General features: G+C 44.1%; 2 protein-coding genes across 7 annotated transcripts in view; both read right to left on the bottom strand.

The window, feature by feature from the left end:
* Window positions 1-337: 337 nt before the first annotated feature.
* Window positions 338-17406, bottom strand: part of LOC141152761 (uncharacterized) — a 486446-nt gene continuing 469377 nt past the window's right edge. For 3 of the 6 annotated variants that reach the window (XM_073637450.1, XM_073637451.1, XM_073637445.1), the window contains one exon: window positions 13339-14408. In XM_073637450.1, the coding sequence (XP_073493551.1) occupies window positions 13459-14408 (950 nt within the window). In that variant the 3' untranslated portion in view covers window positions 13339-13458. Of the gene's footprint in view, window positions 1477-13338; window positions 14409-17406 lie in introns of those variants that run through there. The other 3 variants (XM_073637446.1, XM_073637449.1, XM_073637448.1) reach the window with 3 other exon arrangements.
* Window positions 3499-4478, bottom strand: LOC141152763 (uncharacterized). Its single transcript, XM_073637453.1, has one exon. It carries the CDS (start codon window positions 4381-4383, stop codon window positions 3514-3516), a length of 870 nt encoding a protein of 289 aa, XP_073493554.1. The 5' UTR covers window positions 4384-4478; the 3' UTR covers window positions 3499-3513.

The following is a 17406-nucleotide window of genomic DNA, read 5'->3' as shown; positions in this document are numbered from 1 at the left end:
GGGAGGCACCTGCCAAACATTAATGGTAAAACTCTAAATTATTGATGGCATCTTTATAGTCTTTATTATACTTGCTGATAACTTGTTTCTCTTAATATTTTTAGTGTTTTAAAGCTTTTGCTTAAATGATAGGCGCAATAGACCTTTGTGCCACTACTGTTTGCTTACTTCTTACATGTTAAATAAGGCCTATAATAAAAAATTTTGACAAGCTAAACTAAAACTCGAAGGGACAGGCCACCAATTTTGGACATGTCTCTTTGACGTGTAAAAAATTAACACTAACAAGTAAGAAATGTGAGACTAGAAAAAACAAACTTCCGTAAAACCACTTTACTTATATTTATTACAGTAACAATTTGTGCACATTTAACAATTACAATTATTCTTCAACGAGGATCATATGAAATGTATGCAAATAAAACTTTGTTTTAAGACAATTACTTACAAGAACCATTGCCACATGATTTTGCTTCAAAAAGGAAGAATAAATTAGAGTTGCAAGCAGTACTTGGACTTAATTTGGACATCATTCATCTACATGACATTTCTGCTGATGTTTAACAAAATTTGGTCTCTGGGAATATTTCTTTTTGCATTTATCACAGCTGAATGGCTTCTCCCCGGTGTGTTTCCGTATATGTAACACAAGGTGGGTGCTGTGCTTAAAGGCCGCCCCACATTCTTCACATTTATAGGGTCTTTCCCCAGTATGGGTCCTTTGATGGGTGATAAGGTGGGAACTAGTTGAAAAACCCTTTCCACATTCAATACAACCATAAGGTTTTATGCCTGTGTGGGTTCTTTTATGTGTAGTGAGGTGGGAACTTTGTGTAAAACTTTTACCACATTTGTCACAAACATAAGGTTTCTCCCCAGTGTGGGTTCTCTGGTGAAGAATTAGGTAATTACTAATACTAAAGGTTTTATCACATTCAGAACATTTATACGGCTTGTATCCAGTATGGAGTCTCTGATGTTTCTGCAAAACTGAAGAATCGCTGAAGCATTTTTCACAGTCGGGACAAGCAAATGGTTTCTTCACAGCATGTATTTTTTCATGTTTCCTCAGAAGACACCGGTGTGTGAAACACTTATCACATTTCAAACAGATGTAGCACGACACGTCAGTATGCAATTTCTGATGTTTTATCAGGTTTGATTTCTGCTTATATTTTTTACCACATTCACTACAAGTGTAAAATCCGCAAATCCTTGGCTCGATCTCATCACTGCTGAATTTGACTCGTAAACCTTTCTTCCTCTTAAGTTCTCTTATTTCATCATCGAAAAATGCTGAGTATTCTATCCTAACAATGTTTCGAAAGTTGTACCGGCGCTTGGTCACACCGTCTTTTTTTAATGAAATGTGAAGATCATCTTCCATGTCATCCAGCAAATGTATACCTTCTACTGTCAATCCATCAGGGGTAAACAACGATACATTCAGCTCATCCTTTCGATTGTTGGAGACATCTACAAAAGGTATACACTGTGAGAACCCGATCAACCAAAAAGTAAACCAGTCAAGACATACATTTGATGAAAATGCAAATACCCCAAATGATAGTATATTTCGGACAACAATTAGGGATGAAGTGTCACCCCATGAATCAAAGAATGTGTGAAGATAATTGGAACATTTACTTGCATCATGGAAAAATGGTGTAAATGCAGGCAACTTAGAAATTCATTAGTACAGTTATAAGCAAATATATGCAGAATAAACAGCCGCAGCTCTTCCCTGAGAAGACTAGCAGAGCTGCAGCACATAAAACAAACAGCAAGAAGCCGAGTAAGTGATTAACAGATAGAATCAAAATCCGTTGCCCTCAGATCATGCAGCATAAACCTAGCCACAATATTCCTTTTTAAAACTCTCAAATATTACTTTAAAACTTAAGACCCAACATTGTTATTTTGTGTGCAGACTTCAATTACATAATTATATTAGCAATCAACATTATTCACACCCTTTTGCAAATTTGGTTTATCAAAATTTAAAAATTGTCTGCTGTTTACAATAAACCAATAAAATAAAGACAATTTTGAATAGTTTAACAAAAGCTATGTAACAAGTGGTTACTCCAAGTTCAACACAGTTTCAGTTTTACTAATTAATGCAGTTATGGAAAATGTACTTGTTACATTATTTGTGTTGAGCTATTTTAATTGTTCTTGTCTAGGTGATTTATTTTGCAAATAAATCAAACTTGCAGCACGTGTGTCTGTGTGTGTGTGTGTGTGTGTGTGTGTGTGTGTGTGTGTGTGGGGGCGAGGATGTAATAGAGGAATAATTTTGATTGCAACTGTGCATGGTTGAATAAAGTCAGATGTTCATCAAATTCAACGGCAGGTTCACCCACTACAGCACTGTCAAGGCTTTTCACATAGTCATTTAACAGTGATATAACTATTAATAAAGATGGTTGCAGTATCTTGTTAATGGGTCAGGGGGATTGAATAGCAACTCAGTCAAGATCGTCAATATTAGCATCAGCTTCACATAGATGCAGTATGCGATGAGCAAGAAGCTATCAAGATCATCAATATTACCAACTCCTTCACACAGATATAGCATGTGAGGATAGAGAATAAGCTCCCCCATCAAGATTCTCAATATTACCAACCCATTTACTTAGATATGGTACTCATGGATCAAGAAGCAAACAACATTTACAATAACATCAACAACCCTCTTTTACGTTTGCTACAGTCAGTGTAAATACTGCTCATCTTGGCTCAGGCTACTCAGTAAGACTGTGATGCTATCATACAAGTGATGCCAACAAGAAAATGACATTCAGTTTCACTGTTGCTTGTTGAATGGGATGCTTTTGACCAGTCAGGAGATCTTTCAAAGCTATAGTTTCAATAGCTATTAACCAATAATAAAGCCAAAATGGCAAGGTCAAGTTGAAATGTGCAAGGAAGCTAAAAGTTTTGCCCATCCACATGACAGAGTGAATGGTCAGATGATCACTGGCCTGAAAGCCCTTAATACTTGTAAGAATGCATAAAACACAATATCACCAATAGGTAGCCAAAGCCAACATTTAATTAATTTGTCAGGGGCTTCTACACACATTAGATTGTTGGCCGAGCCCGCTGACAATGTTGGTTCCGGCCAACATAAGTCAAATGTGTATGGGGTGGCATTTATACCCTTGACAAATTTACCTTAAAATCCATGTCTTACGTGAAGATTTCAAAGAAAATTTGCCACAAAATAATTTTTCCCTGAGCTATTCCTCCGCAAATTCGAATCAGTATTTTTCAGCAAATTTGCTACCAGTGGAACATTACAGCCCATTGAAACCATTTTTAATTTAAAAGGGTCCAATCCTACTGTGCCGTAGGGTATATAGAAAATAAATGGAACAAAACATTAAAGAATTGATATCTAAAGACATTTATTTCCAGAGATAAACACATTTTGACTAAAAAGAAAATGGGGCAAAAAATTACAGAAGACATTACAGATGTAACAGGTACTCATACTTGAAATGGACATCATTTATCTACACGACATTTCTGCTGATGTTTAAGAAAATTTGGTCTCTGGGCGTATTTCTTTTTGCATTTATCACAGCTGAATGGCTTCTCCCCGGTGTGTTTCCGTATATGTAACACGAGGTGGGTGCTGTGCTTAAAGGCCGCCCCACATTCTTCGCATTTATAGGGTCTTTCCCCAGTATGAGTTCTTTGATGAGTGATAAGGTGGGAACTAGTTGAAAAACCCTTTCCACATTCAATACAACCATAAGGTTTTATGCCTGTGTGGGTTCTTTTATGTGTAATGAGGGAAGAACATTGTGAAAAACCTTTCCCGCATTTGTCACAAATATACGGTTTCTCCCCAGTGTGGGTTCTCTGGTGAAGAATTAGGTAATTACTAATACTAAAGGTTTTATCACATTCAGAACATTTATACGGCTTGTATCCAGTATGGAGTCTCTGATGCTTCAGCAAAGTTGAAGAATCGGTGAAGCATTTTTCACAGTCGGGACAAGCAAATGGTTTCTTCATCAAATGGATTTTTTCATGTCTCCTCAGAAGAGACCGGTGTGTGAAACACTTATCACATTTCAAACAGATGTAGCAAGACACGTCAGTATGCAATTTCTGATGTTTGATCAGGTTTAACTTCAGCTTATACTTTTTGCCACATTCACTACAAGTGTAAAGTCCGCAAATCCTTGGCTCGATCTCATCACTGCTGAACTTGACTCGTAAACCTTTCTTCCTCTTAAGTTCTCTTATTTCATCATCAAAAAATTCTGAGTATTCAACTCTATCTCGGTCTCGAAAATTGTACCGGCGCTTGGTGGTCACACTGTCCTCTTTTGATGAAATGTGAAGATCTTCTTCCAAGTCATCCATCAAATGTATACCTTCTACTGTCAATCCATCAGGGGTAAACAACGATGCATTCAGCTCATCTGTTCGATTGTTGGAGGCATCTACAAAAGGTATACACTGTGAGAACCCGACCAACCAAAAAGTAAAAAAGTCAAGACATACATTTGATGAAAATGGAGATTTTCAAGATCCTAGTATATTTCAAACAATTAGGGAATGAATCAATGAACCGATTAAATGTGTTGAGAAAACTGAAACATTTATTTACATTAAGTGAAAATGGTGTAAATTGCAGACAACTTAGAAATGCATTAGTTACAAGCAAATGTATGCAGACTACAGAGTACTACCTCATCATTGAGAACACTAGCAGAGCTGCAGCACCTAAAACAGCGATTTTATCAAAGCACACAGATAGGTGGAATCAAGGTCCCTATTGCCCTCAGATCACGCAGCATAAACCTGGCAGAATCCATTTAAGCCCCTCAAAAACGACTGTCCTAAATTGTTATTCTGTGTGAAGTCTTCAGTTTGAAACAGGATTACATAATTACAACAGCACTCAAAATTATTCACACCCCATTGCAAATTCAGTTCTTCAAAATTTACAAATTTTCCACTGTTTACAATAAACTAATCAAATGAGAACAAATTAAACGGTTTAACAAAACCTATTTAATAAAGTGACTTCTCCAAATTCAATACAAAATTTCACTTTTACTGATTGTAAAGATGTGCGGTTGTGGATTTTAATAATCACCTAGGCAGGTTATCGATGCAAATAGTTTTATTCCTTCCGACCACGGTGAACAGCAATTCCTCCAACAGGCAATCAGGCAATTCTCTTAGTCCTCGAGTTTCCAACCTGGGATCAGTAGTTCCACTGCCCCGTACCAGGTGATACCCACTGTCCCCCAACTTTTGGTTGGCCCACAGCTTTTTGTATCTCCCGCCGGTATATTGGCAGTTACAGCATATGCTCCTTCGGATGATGGATATCACGACCGCAGCCCGACTAGCAATGAATCTTCTCTTTTTCCTACACAGGGTTCAGCCCCCTGAATCAGCAGTAGAGCTCACCCCTCCCTCCCCCAGCTAACTGTGCCTTAGTGGAGACATTTTCTCAGGTGGAACCCATCCCCTGGGTTTATATGTGAGACTACCTGTGGTGACGGAGAGAACAATGGCCCAAGGTCTCGGAGATATGGTCAGTGAATGGAATAGATACCTGAGGTTGAACTGATGAGCAAACAAATCACTAACAAAACACAGCAAGCAAATTTCTAACAAAACACAAAATTAAGATTGACGAAAATGGGTGCTCAGTGCTGGAAAAGTATTTAGTAAGTGGCCAGGTCCTCACACTCCTCCCCCACTTTTCCAGCACGGCCAGCGCTAGTCTCCATTTCCTGGGATTGACTATCCACCTTCCTCTGGCGGCAATTACCGGGGTTCAGGGCTTCCTCAGTTTGTCTCGATAGGCCATTAGCATTGCCATGGTCTCTCCCGTTTTTGTGCGAAATGGTAAAGTTAAACGGTTGCAATGCCAGGCTCCATCGTAATAATCGCCCATTCTCCCCCGCCACCCGGTGCAGCCAGGTTAGTGGATTGTGATCCGTTACTATGGTGAATTCCCTCCCATACACATAGGGTAATAGTTTTTTCAGTGCCCAGACAATAGCCAAGCATTCCTTTTCTATGGTGGCATATGCTTTCTCTCGGTCTAACAGTTTCCTTGAAAGGTATACCACTGGGTGTTCCTGCCCTGTGCCATCCACCTGACTAAGGACAGCGCCCAACCCACTGTCCGAGGCATCAGTCTGCACCAGGAACCTCTTGGTGTAATCGGCTGCAGCCAGCACAGGGGCCCCCGCCAGGGCTTGTTTAAGCGGCACAAAAGGCTGCTCACATGGTTCAGTCCATTCTATCTGTCTTCGGAATTTCTTTGTCGTCAGGTCAGTCAGAGGCTTTGCTATAGTACTGTACCCCGCAATGAATTTTCGGTAATTCCCGGTGGTACCCAAGAAGGCTTGCACTTGCTTTTGGTTGCGTGGTCGGGGCGACTGAGTTATTGCTTCCACTTTGGTTGGGTCAGGCTTTATCATACCACTCCCTACTCGATGTCCTAGGTACTGGACCTCAGCCATCCCCATTTGGCACTTGTCTGCCCGGATGGTTAACCCAGCCTGCTGAATGCGCTGGCGTATCTCCCTCACATGCTGCAGGTGCTCCTCCCATGTCTTACTGAATATGGCAATATCATCCAGATAAGTCTGGGAGAACTCCTGACAGCCTGCAAGCATGACATCCACCATTCGTTGAAAGGTAGCTGGTGCATTCTTCATCCCAATTGGCATGAACGTAAATTGGAACAGACCAAAGGGAGTGAGGAAAGCTGAATGCTCCTGGGCGTCTGGTGACAAAGGGATCTGCCAGTATCCTTTACTGAGATCTAAGGTGGACACAAATGTCGCTCCCCCCATTTGGTCTAACAGATCATCTATTCGGGGCATGGGGTAGGCATCAGTGATGGTTATCTCGTTCAGCCTCCTGTAGTCTACGCAGAACCTTGTGCTCTGGTCCTTTTTCGGTACAAGGACTGCGCTGGCCGCCCAGGGACTGCACGAGGGAACCACCACTCCGAACTCTAACATTTCTTCCACTTCCCTCCGAATCATCTGCTGAACCTCGGGTGCCACTCGGTACAGCGGCTGTCGAATCGGCCTTGCTGTCCCAGTGTCCACTCGATGCTCAGTCAGAGTGGTCCGGCCAGGCTGGTTAGAGAACAGCTCACAATACTGGTCTAATAACTCCCGTAGTTGGCTGGATTGGGAAGGGAAGAGATGGTCCCCTAAGGTGACTTGCTCCACCCCTCCCTTTTCTTTGGTGTGCTGTAATAAGTCCAGCAGGGGATCGGATTCTGAGGCATCAGGAGGGGGACAGCATATAGCTACTGCACATGTATCTCTCGCCTGGTATGCTTTTAATCGGTTAACATGAATAACCTTGGTTTGGGTGTAGTGTGTGTCGAATGCTACCCGATAGGTGACTGCACCCTTTTTGTCGACTATGGTATAAGGACCCTTCCAGTTGGGCTGCAACTTGTCATGCCGGACAGGAGATAGTACCAGCACTTGCTGGCCTACTGTGAATTCTCGGGGCTGGGTGCCCCTATCATAGTAAGTTTTCTGTTGCCCTTGTACCCCCCCTAGATGTACCCGTGCAAGCAGCCTAAGGTGTTGTATCCTGCCTCACATAGCGGAGCACTGACACCCCCCCAGAATCAGATCGGTCTTCCCAGTGTTCTCGCACCAAGTCTAGCGGGCCCCGAGTCTGCCTGCCATATAAGAGTTTGATTGGGGAAAAACCTGTAGAAGCCTGTGGCACCTCTCTGTAGGCAAACAGAAGCTGGGCCAGAGCTTCTTCCCAGTCCCCCCCCCCCCCTCTGCCTCTAAGTATGCGCAGATCAATCGTTTCAGGGTCCCATTGAACCGCTCACAGAGTCCATTTGTTTGTGGGTGGTATGCAGAGGTGAACACTGGTCGGACCCCGGACTGACTCCACAGGGTACGCAATACCTCACCCGTGAATTGGGTTCCCTGATCCGAAACAACCTCCTTCGGGAAACCCGCCCTGCTAAATATTTCAAATAATGCGTGGGCCACCCTTTTTGCATCTATTCCTCTGAGAGCTACCGCCTCAGGGTATCGGGTGGCATAATCTACAATCGTTAATATATATCTCTTCCCTGAGCAACTGGGTCGAGGCAAGGGACCTATCAAATCCATCCCTACCCGTTGAAAAGGTTCTGCTATTAACGGCATGGGTTGTAAAGGAGCTCTGTGCGAGAGGGCCTCCCACTCGTTGACAAGTCTCACAGGAGCTTACAATTTTTTTACTTCAAGAGTCACCCCGGGCCAGAAGAACCTGCTCATAACCCTGCGCTGGGTCTTCCTCACTCCCAAGTGTCCCCCTAATGGACCTTGTGGGCTAAGGACAGAATCTCACTTTTCTATTTCTCCGGCACCACCAACTGCTTGTTATCCCGCCCCGCTGTGTCTCGTGTCACCCAATACATCAACCCTCTTTCCCATATAATGCAGACCCCCTCTTCTTCAGACCCTTCGGCAGCCGCTGCACTCCTCAATCCCGCTAGGGATGGATCTCCCTGTAACTCCTCCCCGATGTCATTTACCTCCCCCAGGTTACATTCTATCATGCTAGCAGGCATTGTATTTTGTGCATTACTCACCACTGGCGAGGGGGTTGTCAGCATGTCGATCTGTTCCCTCTCGGCTGATGCAGTGTGAACTGGTCCTTGACTTCGGGTTACATTGGCCCAGTGGCAAACCAAACCTGCTCCTAGGTTGTTTCCCAGAAACACATGTACTGGTAGGTGCCGAACTACTCCTACATCCACTATTCCATGACTGTGACCCCAGTCTAAATGTAGTCGGGCCCTTCGAATGTTCAGAGATTCTCCCCCAGCTACATGGACTAACATCCGGCTGGCAGGAACAATACATTGGTCTGGTATTAGGTAGTCTTTGATCAATGTGACTGAGGCTCCGGAGTCACGGAGCCCCACAGCCTCCACGCCCTCTACCCAGACTGGCTGCAGATGCTGGTTCAAGGACGCTGAGGTGTCCCATCTAGTCCAAGACACTTGTCCTTGTACCACATATGCGTCTTCCTCTTCTGGTCGGGGTAGTGGAATCCTCTCTCCCTCAGTATTCCAGCCACATTGCTGTACAGTGTTCACTAGTTGGGGACGTGTATGATGTGAGCTAGAACGTTCCCGGCATTCCCTGGCAAAGCGTCCCATGTGTCCACAGTTATGGCAAATTAACCCTCGTCACCCTGACGTGGGCCGTACTTGGGGGCTTGGGAAACCTTCCCCTCTTTGTGAAGTACAAAATCCCTGCAGTGCCTCCTCTCGGTGGTCCATGGGTCTCACTGGCCTCCGTGTAAGCCCTGGTTCCCGACTCACTGGGGCTGTACTTCCACATTGCCCGGGTCGATTGGCAGACCAATCATCAGCCAATCTGGCAGCCTCATCCAGGCTGAGTGGTTTTCTATCTGCCACCCATTCTTTTAAATTACCTGGGAGCTTTAACATAAATTGTTCCAGCATGAGTATGTCCACTACATGATCTGCTTCATGAGCCCCCAGTCCTTTTATCCACCGAGTGCATGCTGTACATAGCGTGTTGGCAAACTCCCAATGTGTGTGTGCAGTGGGCTTGTCAGTCTCCCGAAACTTCCTCCGGTAGGATTCCGGCGTGACGGCATACCTTTCTAGCAATGCACTGCGAATGGTAGAGTAACATCTCTGTTCCACCGAAGACAAGTTATTAAAAGCTTCTCTTGCTTTTCCGGTCAGGCCAACGCTCAAAAATCTGGGCAAGTTACTGACTGACACCTCATGCAGCAGGCAGAGGTTCTCAAATAACCGGAGATGTTCATCAATATCTGAGGTGTCCTCATTAAACTGTGGTATATCTCGGTACCTTAAAGATGTAGGCCCCTCTATCCTGTAATCCATTATCCTCTGCACTGGGGTGGGTGGGGGTATCGCTACATGCACACCCAGATATTAGCTTAGCACTGCCGCCCGCTCCATCTCCGTGGCCTGCTCTCCTAGCGAGTCCAGCAGCCGCCTCAACTCAGTTGGTTGATCCTCTGCCATCTGGATGACAGCCCTGGGCTGTGGTCCCTCCATGGAGATGCCCTCCTCCACGTCTGAACTGACCTCCTCCTGTGGCAGTTCACGGTCACAATCGTCCAAGCATTGTATTAGGGTCGCACAGTTATTCTCTGGCAACCACTCTAGCTCTCTCCCAGAGCAAAGTGTTCTCAACTCCTCCTTCCTGAGCCTCTTGTAGATGGAGTCTGCCATCTCTTCTGCCAAGTCGCCACTCAGTAACTTTCCCTGGTATGCTGTCCAGAGATAGGTGATCCCACCACTGCCACCACTTGTAAAGATGTGTGGTTGTGGATTTTAATAATCACCTAGGCAGGTTATCGATGCAAATAGTTTTATTCCTCCCGACCACGGTGAACAGCAATTCCAGGTAAATGTCCAACAGGCAATTCTCTTAGTCCTCGAGTTTCTGACCTGGGATCAGTAGTTCCACTGTCCTGTACCAGGTGATACCCACTGTCCCCCAACTTTTGGTTGGCCCACAGCTCTCCCGCCGGTATATTGGCAGTCACAGCATATGCTCCATTGGTTGATGGATATCACGACCGCAGCCCGTGATACAACCCAGCTCTCAGTCCGACTAGCAATGAATCTTCTCTTTCTCCTGCACGGGGATCAGCCCCCTGAATCGGCAGAAGAGCTCAGCCCTCCCTCCCCCAGCTAATTGTGCATTAGTGGAGATATTTTCTCAGGTGGAACCCATCCCCTGGGTTTGCATGTGAGACTACCTGTGGTGACGGAGAGAACAATGGTCCAAGGTCTCGGAGATATGGTCACTGAATGGAATAGATACCTGAGGTTGAACTGATGAGCAAACAAATCACTAACAAAACACAGCAAGCAAATTTCTAACAAAACACAAAATTAAGATTAACGAAAATGGGTGCTCAGTGCTGGAAAAGTATTTAGTAAGTGGCCAGGTCCTCACACCGATTAATGCAGTCTCAGAATTATTCTTCCAAGAGAAGCTTGTTTAGTATTTCGGAGAGCACCTTTGGCTGTTACGATCTGCTGCATACAATATGGCAACATTACTGAGAAATCTTAGCACATTCTTCATAGGCTTTAAGTTCACTAATATTCTTGGGTTTGCGTGCTGCAACTGACTTCTTCAAATGCCACCAAAAGTTTTTTATTGGGTTCAAGTCAAGCAACTGTGATAGCCACTCCAGAAACTTCCAGGCCTTCATCTGAAACCAAAGCTTTGGTGAATTTTGAGGTATGCTTGGGATCACTGATTTTTTAAAAGGTCCAATGAAACAGAAGCTTCTCCTATGATTTCCTGATACTTGATTAAATCCATATTGTGGGTCGCATGCATTACATTTCCAGATTCAGAAGAAGTAAATCAGCCTTAGAGCATCTCCTGCTATCACCATGCTTCACTGTAGGCATCAGAGCCACCACTATGCTTCAATGTAGGCATAACTTTAGCCACCAAGCCTCAGTGTGGGCACTATCGAGTCAACTCTATGCTTCTCTGAAAGCATCATCGAGCCAATACCATCCTTCACAGTAGGCAGAGTGTTCTTCTCAGTGTATGCTTTACTCCTTCCACCCCAAACTCCTGATTCAACAGCCTAAATATTCCAGTTTTGTTTCATTGCTCCACAGATCAGAATCCAAAACGTATGTGGTTTACTTATATGGCTTTAAGTAAAATGAGCTGACAACTTCTTTATTATTCTTTTGGGACAGCAGATGTGTATGTCTTGAAGACCAGGAATGGAGAATTTCAGAGATTAGTTTGCAACTACTGTGCAAACTGAAGCCTCAGTGCCTGCTACCACCAAATCTTGCTGCAAGTCTCTTGCACTCACTGAAGAGTTTTTTACAACCTGCCGTCTCACGAATGTGGTGACAACCGATGACAGCTTCCTCTTTCTGCCACTTATAGGTATAAACGTGTAAACGATGCTTTGAAATCTATCTCAAGTAACATCAATATTGCCTTTCTATCTTTTTGTATCCTTTTCCTAGTTAGTGCAAAGCACTAATCTCTTCTCAACTTCTTGGATCATTCTCTTGACAGCCCAATAATATTAGCAAACTGGAGGTCAGTCCTCATGAGGAGTGGGCTAATATTCTTAAGGACCACTGAAATAAGTTGGTGTCTGGCTATAAATCATATTATCAGCAGGTCATAGCAGCCAGAGGTGTTCTACTAAGTAGTAAAGACACTTCTCAAGAAGGAGGTGAATATTTCTGAAACTGCAATAGCCAGTAAAAGTAGCATTTTTTTATTGAATTTGGAGAATTCACTGGCTACATTAGTTGTGTGGAGCTATTTTTATTTTTCTTGTTTGGGTGATTTATTGTAAATGGCAGGAAGTTTGCAAATTTTGCTAATAAACCTAATTTGCAACGTGTGGCGGGGTGAGGGGGAATAATTTTGATTGCAACTGTACATTTTTGATAAGGCTTTATAAAGACAGATGCTCATCAAGTTCTACAGCAGACATTGCAACTTCACTACAGCCCTTTCAGGGCCTTTCACAAAGTGATGTAACAGTGATATAACTTTATTAATAAAGATGATAGCAAAGTCCTGTTATGTGACAGATTGAATAGCTCCTCCATCAAGATCGTCAATATTAACAACCCTCTACACAGATATGGCAGGGAAGGATAAAAAGCAGAGGACATTGATAGTAACCCTCTTGTAAGTCGTAAATTTTCTGCTTGCAAAAGTTAGTGTAATTACTGCTTATCTTGGCTCAGGCAGTGCGGTAAACGTGTCATGCTGTTATACAAGAAATAATAATAACAGTTTCACTGTAGGCTGTTGAATGGGAAGCATATAACAGTAGGGAGATTTTTCGAACCTCTAGTTTTAACATCTATTTGCCAATAATAAAGCTTTTGTATTTCCAAAATGTTATGGTCAAGTAGAAACTTGCAAGGAAGATGAAAGACTTGCCTATGTACATCATAGGACGAATGGTCAGGTGGGCACTGAGGTTATACTCCTTACTGGCGATCATCTGTTGGGGGCTCTTACACACACTAGACTGTTGTCCAAGCCGCCAAGATCGGTTCATTCGGCCAACGTAAGTCTAATGTGTATGAGCGGCATTTACAACCTTAACAAACATGCCTTAAAATCCATTTCTTGTATGCAGATTTTTCAGAGTTATTCCTCAGCAAATTCATATCAAAATCCCAATGACAAGCTTTGATTTTACAGTGGAACATTATAACCAATTACAATTAAAAGGGTCCAATCCTACCCAATAGGCACCCACTGTGCTGTACTAGGGTTCATAAAGAAGTAATTGGAAAATTGAAGACTTGGTATATAACATTTATTTTCAGAGATAAATACATTTTGACTAAAAAGCAAATGGGGCAAGAAATTACAGACGAACAGGTACTCAGACCTGACATGGACATCATTCATCTACACGACATTTCTGCTGATGTTTAAGAATATGTGTTCTTTGGGAAAATCTCTTTTTGCATTTATCACAGCTGAATGGCTTCTCCCCGGTGTGTTTCCGTATATGTAACACGAGGTGGGTGCTGTGCTTAAAGGCCGCTGCACATTCTTTGCATTTATAGGGTCTTTCCCCAGTATGAGTTCTTTGATGAGTGATAAGGTGGGAACTAGTTGAAAAGCCTTTTCCACATTCAATACAACCATAAGGTTTTATGCCTGTGTGGGTTCTTTTATGTGTGATGAGGGAAGAACTTTGTGAAAAACTTTTTCCACATTGATCACAAATATACGGTTTCTCCCCAGTGTGGGTTCTCTGGTGAAGAATTAAGTAAGTACTAATGCTGAAGGTTTTATCACATTCAGAACATTTATACGGCTTGTATCCAGTATGGAGTCTCTGATGCTTCAGCAAAGTTGAAGAATCGGTGAAGCATTTTTCACAGTTGGGACAAGCAAATGGTTTCTTCATCGAATGGATTTTTTCATGTCTCCTCAGAAGAGACCGGTGTGTGAAACACTTATCACATTTCAAACAGATGTAGCACGACATGTCTGTATGCAATTTCTGATGTTTGATGAGGTTTGACTTCAGCTTATACTTTTTGCCACATTCACTACAAGTGTAAAGTCCGCAAATCCTTGGCTCGATCTCATCACTGCTGAACTTGACTCGTAAACCTTTCTTCCTCTTAAGTTCTCTTATTTCATCATCAAAAAATTCTGAGTATTCAACTCTATCTCGGTCTCGAAAATTGTACCGGTGCTTAGTGGTCACACTGTCCTCTTTTGATGAAATGTGAAGATCTTCTTCCAAGTCATCCATCAAATGTATACCTTCTACTGTCAATCCATCAGGGGTAAACAACGATGCATTCAGCTCATCTGTTCGATTGTTGGAGGCATCTACAAAAGGTATACACTGTGAGAACCCGACCAACCAAAAAGTAAAAAAAAGTCAAGACATACATTTGATAAAAATGGAGATTGCCAAGGTCATAGTATATTTCAGACAACAGTTAGGGAATGAATCAATGAATGTGTATAGAGAAAACAAACATTTACTTACATAATGTGAAAATGGTGTAAAGTGCAGGCAACTTAGAAATGCATTAGTACAGTTACAAGCAAATGTATGCAGACTACACAGTACTAACTCATCATTGAGAAGACTAGCAGAGCTGCAGCACCTAAAACAGCGATTTTATCAAGATCGACTCACAGGTGGAATCAAGGTTCCTATTGCCCTCATATCAAGCAGCATAAACCTGGCAGAATCCCTTTAAGCCCCTCAAAAACTACTGTCCTAAATTGTTTTTTTGTGCGAAGTTTTCAATTTGAAACAGGATTACATAATTACAACAGCACTCAAAATTATTCACACCCCATTGCAAATTCAGTTCTTCAAAATGTACAAATTTTCCACTGTTGGCAATAAACTAAAACTATTTACCGTATTTTTCGGACCATAAGACACACACAGGTTTTAGAGGAGGGAAAAAAAAATTTAAGCCAAAAATGTGTTCATGATGCACTTTTAAGGGGGGGGTCTTCTGCTGACACTGGTATAGGGGTAATGTCGCCCAGTTCTGACAATATCCCCCATCCTGGTATATATGCCCCCCTTCCTTATATACATGGTCCCCATCCCCATCCTGGTATGAATGGAACCCCTCCATCTTGGTATGCATGGAACCCTCATCCTTATCCTGGTATGCATGGCCCCCCTCATCCTTACCCTGGTATGCATGGCTCCCTCATCCCTGTCCTGGTATGAATGGAACCCCTCCATCCTGGTATGCATGGAACCCTCATCCTTATCCTGGTATGCATGGCACCCCTCATCCTTATCCTGGTATGCATGGCCCCCCTCATCCTTACCCTGGTATGCATGGCTCCCTCATCCCTGTCCTGGTATGAATGGCACCCCTCATCCCTGTCCTGGTATGCATGGCACCCCTCATCCCTGTCCTGGTATGCATGGCACCCCTCATCCCTGTCCTGGTATGCATGGCACCCCTCATCCCTGTCCTGGTATGCATGGACCCTCATCCCTATCCTGGTATGCATGACACCTCTTATCCCTATCCTGGTATGCACGGCACCCGTAATCCCTATCCTGGTATGCATGGCATCCCTAATCCCTAGCCTGGTATGCATGACACCCCTAATCCCTATCCTGGTATGCATGGCACCCCTCATCCTTACCCTGGTATGTATGGCCCCCTCATCCTTATCCTAGTATGCAAGGTCCCCCTAATCCCCATCATGTTGCACATAAAAAAAATAAACACTCCTACTCACCTTTCTTCTTTCTCCTCCAGCGCTGCGTCCTGTCTGCCCACACTGATTTCTCCATGTGAGCCGCGCATGACGTCACTGCCATGCGCGGCTCACAAGGAGAGATCAACTGCCGAAAGTCACTGCTCCCCAAGCCGGGACTGTGTGCGTTGGGAGCAGTGACTTCACTCTCCTTCATAGCCGGCACACAGCGTAGCCGCGCTGCGGCTCCTGCTGCGGTTCCTGCTGCTGCTGGGCTATCGCGTGTGCCCGCTTATTAAAGAGCATGAATATTCACCCCCTCCCCACACCCATGGGCGTGGAAAGAGGTTGAATATTCATGCCCTTTAACAGCGGGCACAGGTGATTCCGGCAGCAGCAGGAGCCGCAGCGCAGCTACACTATGTGCTGTTATTAAGGAGCACGAATATTCAGTGCTCCCCACGCCCATAGGGCGTGGGGAGCACTGAATGTTCATTTTCTTTAGCAAAGAATTTGGACTATAAGACACACCCCCCATTTTCCGCCAAAATTTAGGAGGAAAAAAGTGCGTCTTATAGTCCGAAAAATAAGGTAATAAGTGGCTTCTCCAAAGTTGACACAAGATTTCACTTTTACTGATTAATGCAGTCTCAGAATTATTGTTCCAAGAGAAGCTTGTTTAGAATTTCAGAGAGCACCTTTGGCTGTTACGACCTGCTGCATATACACTACTCAAAAAATCACCTGAAGGCGTTTTTTTCCGCAGAAACGCGTTGTGATTAATAAATTTAAAAAAAATTAATCCCACTTATTTGCCTCATCCTAGTTATTTGGATCTCCTTCCAAACCGCCTTTTCTTTTTCCTTGTTGCCTACTTCCCTCTTTGAGGAGCTGCCTATTGCTTGGAGATTTTCTAGGACCTTGCCTTCACCCCTTGTCTCTCCAGGACCTTGCTGATGCTTGGTCACAGGACCGCTGGAATCCAACCCTCCAGTGGTTTGTGAGCTGCCAGCGGCATGCGATCGCTCCAGGACCCCTTGTGAGACCAACCGCACCAGCATATGGTCTCACAAGGGGTCTGAGGATCTCATGTCGGTACCTAATGGCAGTCAGGCTACCTCTGGCGAGCAAATGGAGGGCTGTGCAGCCCTCCAAAGAAATGCCACAGAACAACAGGATTGGCAAAATCGCCACTGGCGCCCTGTGCTCTTCACAGATGAAAGCAGGTTCACACTGAGCACATGTGACAGACGTGACAGAGTCTGGAGACGCCGTGGAGACCATATGTGAGACCATATGCTGGTGCGGCTGGCCCTGGGTTCCTCCTAATGCAGGACAATGCCAGACCTCATATGGCTGGAGTGTGTCAGCAGTTCCTGCAAGATGAAGGCATTGAAGCTATGGACTGGCCGCCCGTTCCCCAGACCTGAATCCGATTGAGCACATCTGGGACATCATGTCTCGCTCCATCCACCAACGCCACGTTGCACAACAGACTGTCCAGGAGTTGGCGAATGCTTTAGTCCAGGTCTGGGAGGAGATCCCACAGGAGACCATCCGCACCCCCATCAGTAGCATGCCCAGGCATTGTAGGGAGGTCATACAGGCACGTGGAGGCCACACACAATACTCAGCCTCATCA

The sequence above is a fragment of the Phyllobates terribilis genome, unplaced genomic scaffold (genome assembly GCF_046119375.1).
Source record: "Phyllobates terribilis strain yellow unplaced genomic scaffold, ASM4611937v1 Scaffold_6__1_contigs__length_29720123, whole genome shotgun sequence".
In the NCBI taxonomy this organism is placed as follows: Eukaryota; Metazoa; Chordata; class Amphibia; order Anura; family Dendrobatidae; genus Phyllobates; species Phyllobates terribilis.
This window is presented reverse-complemented; position numbering and strand designations above follow the sequence as displayed.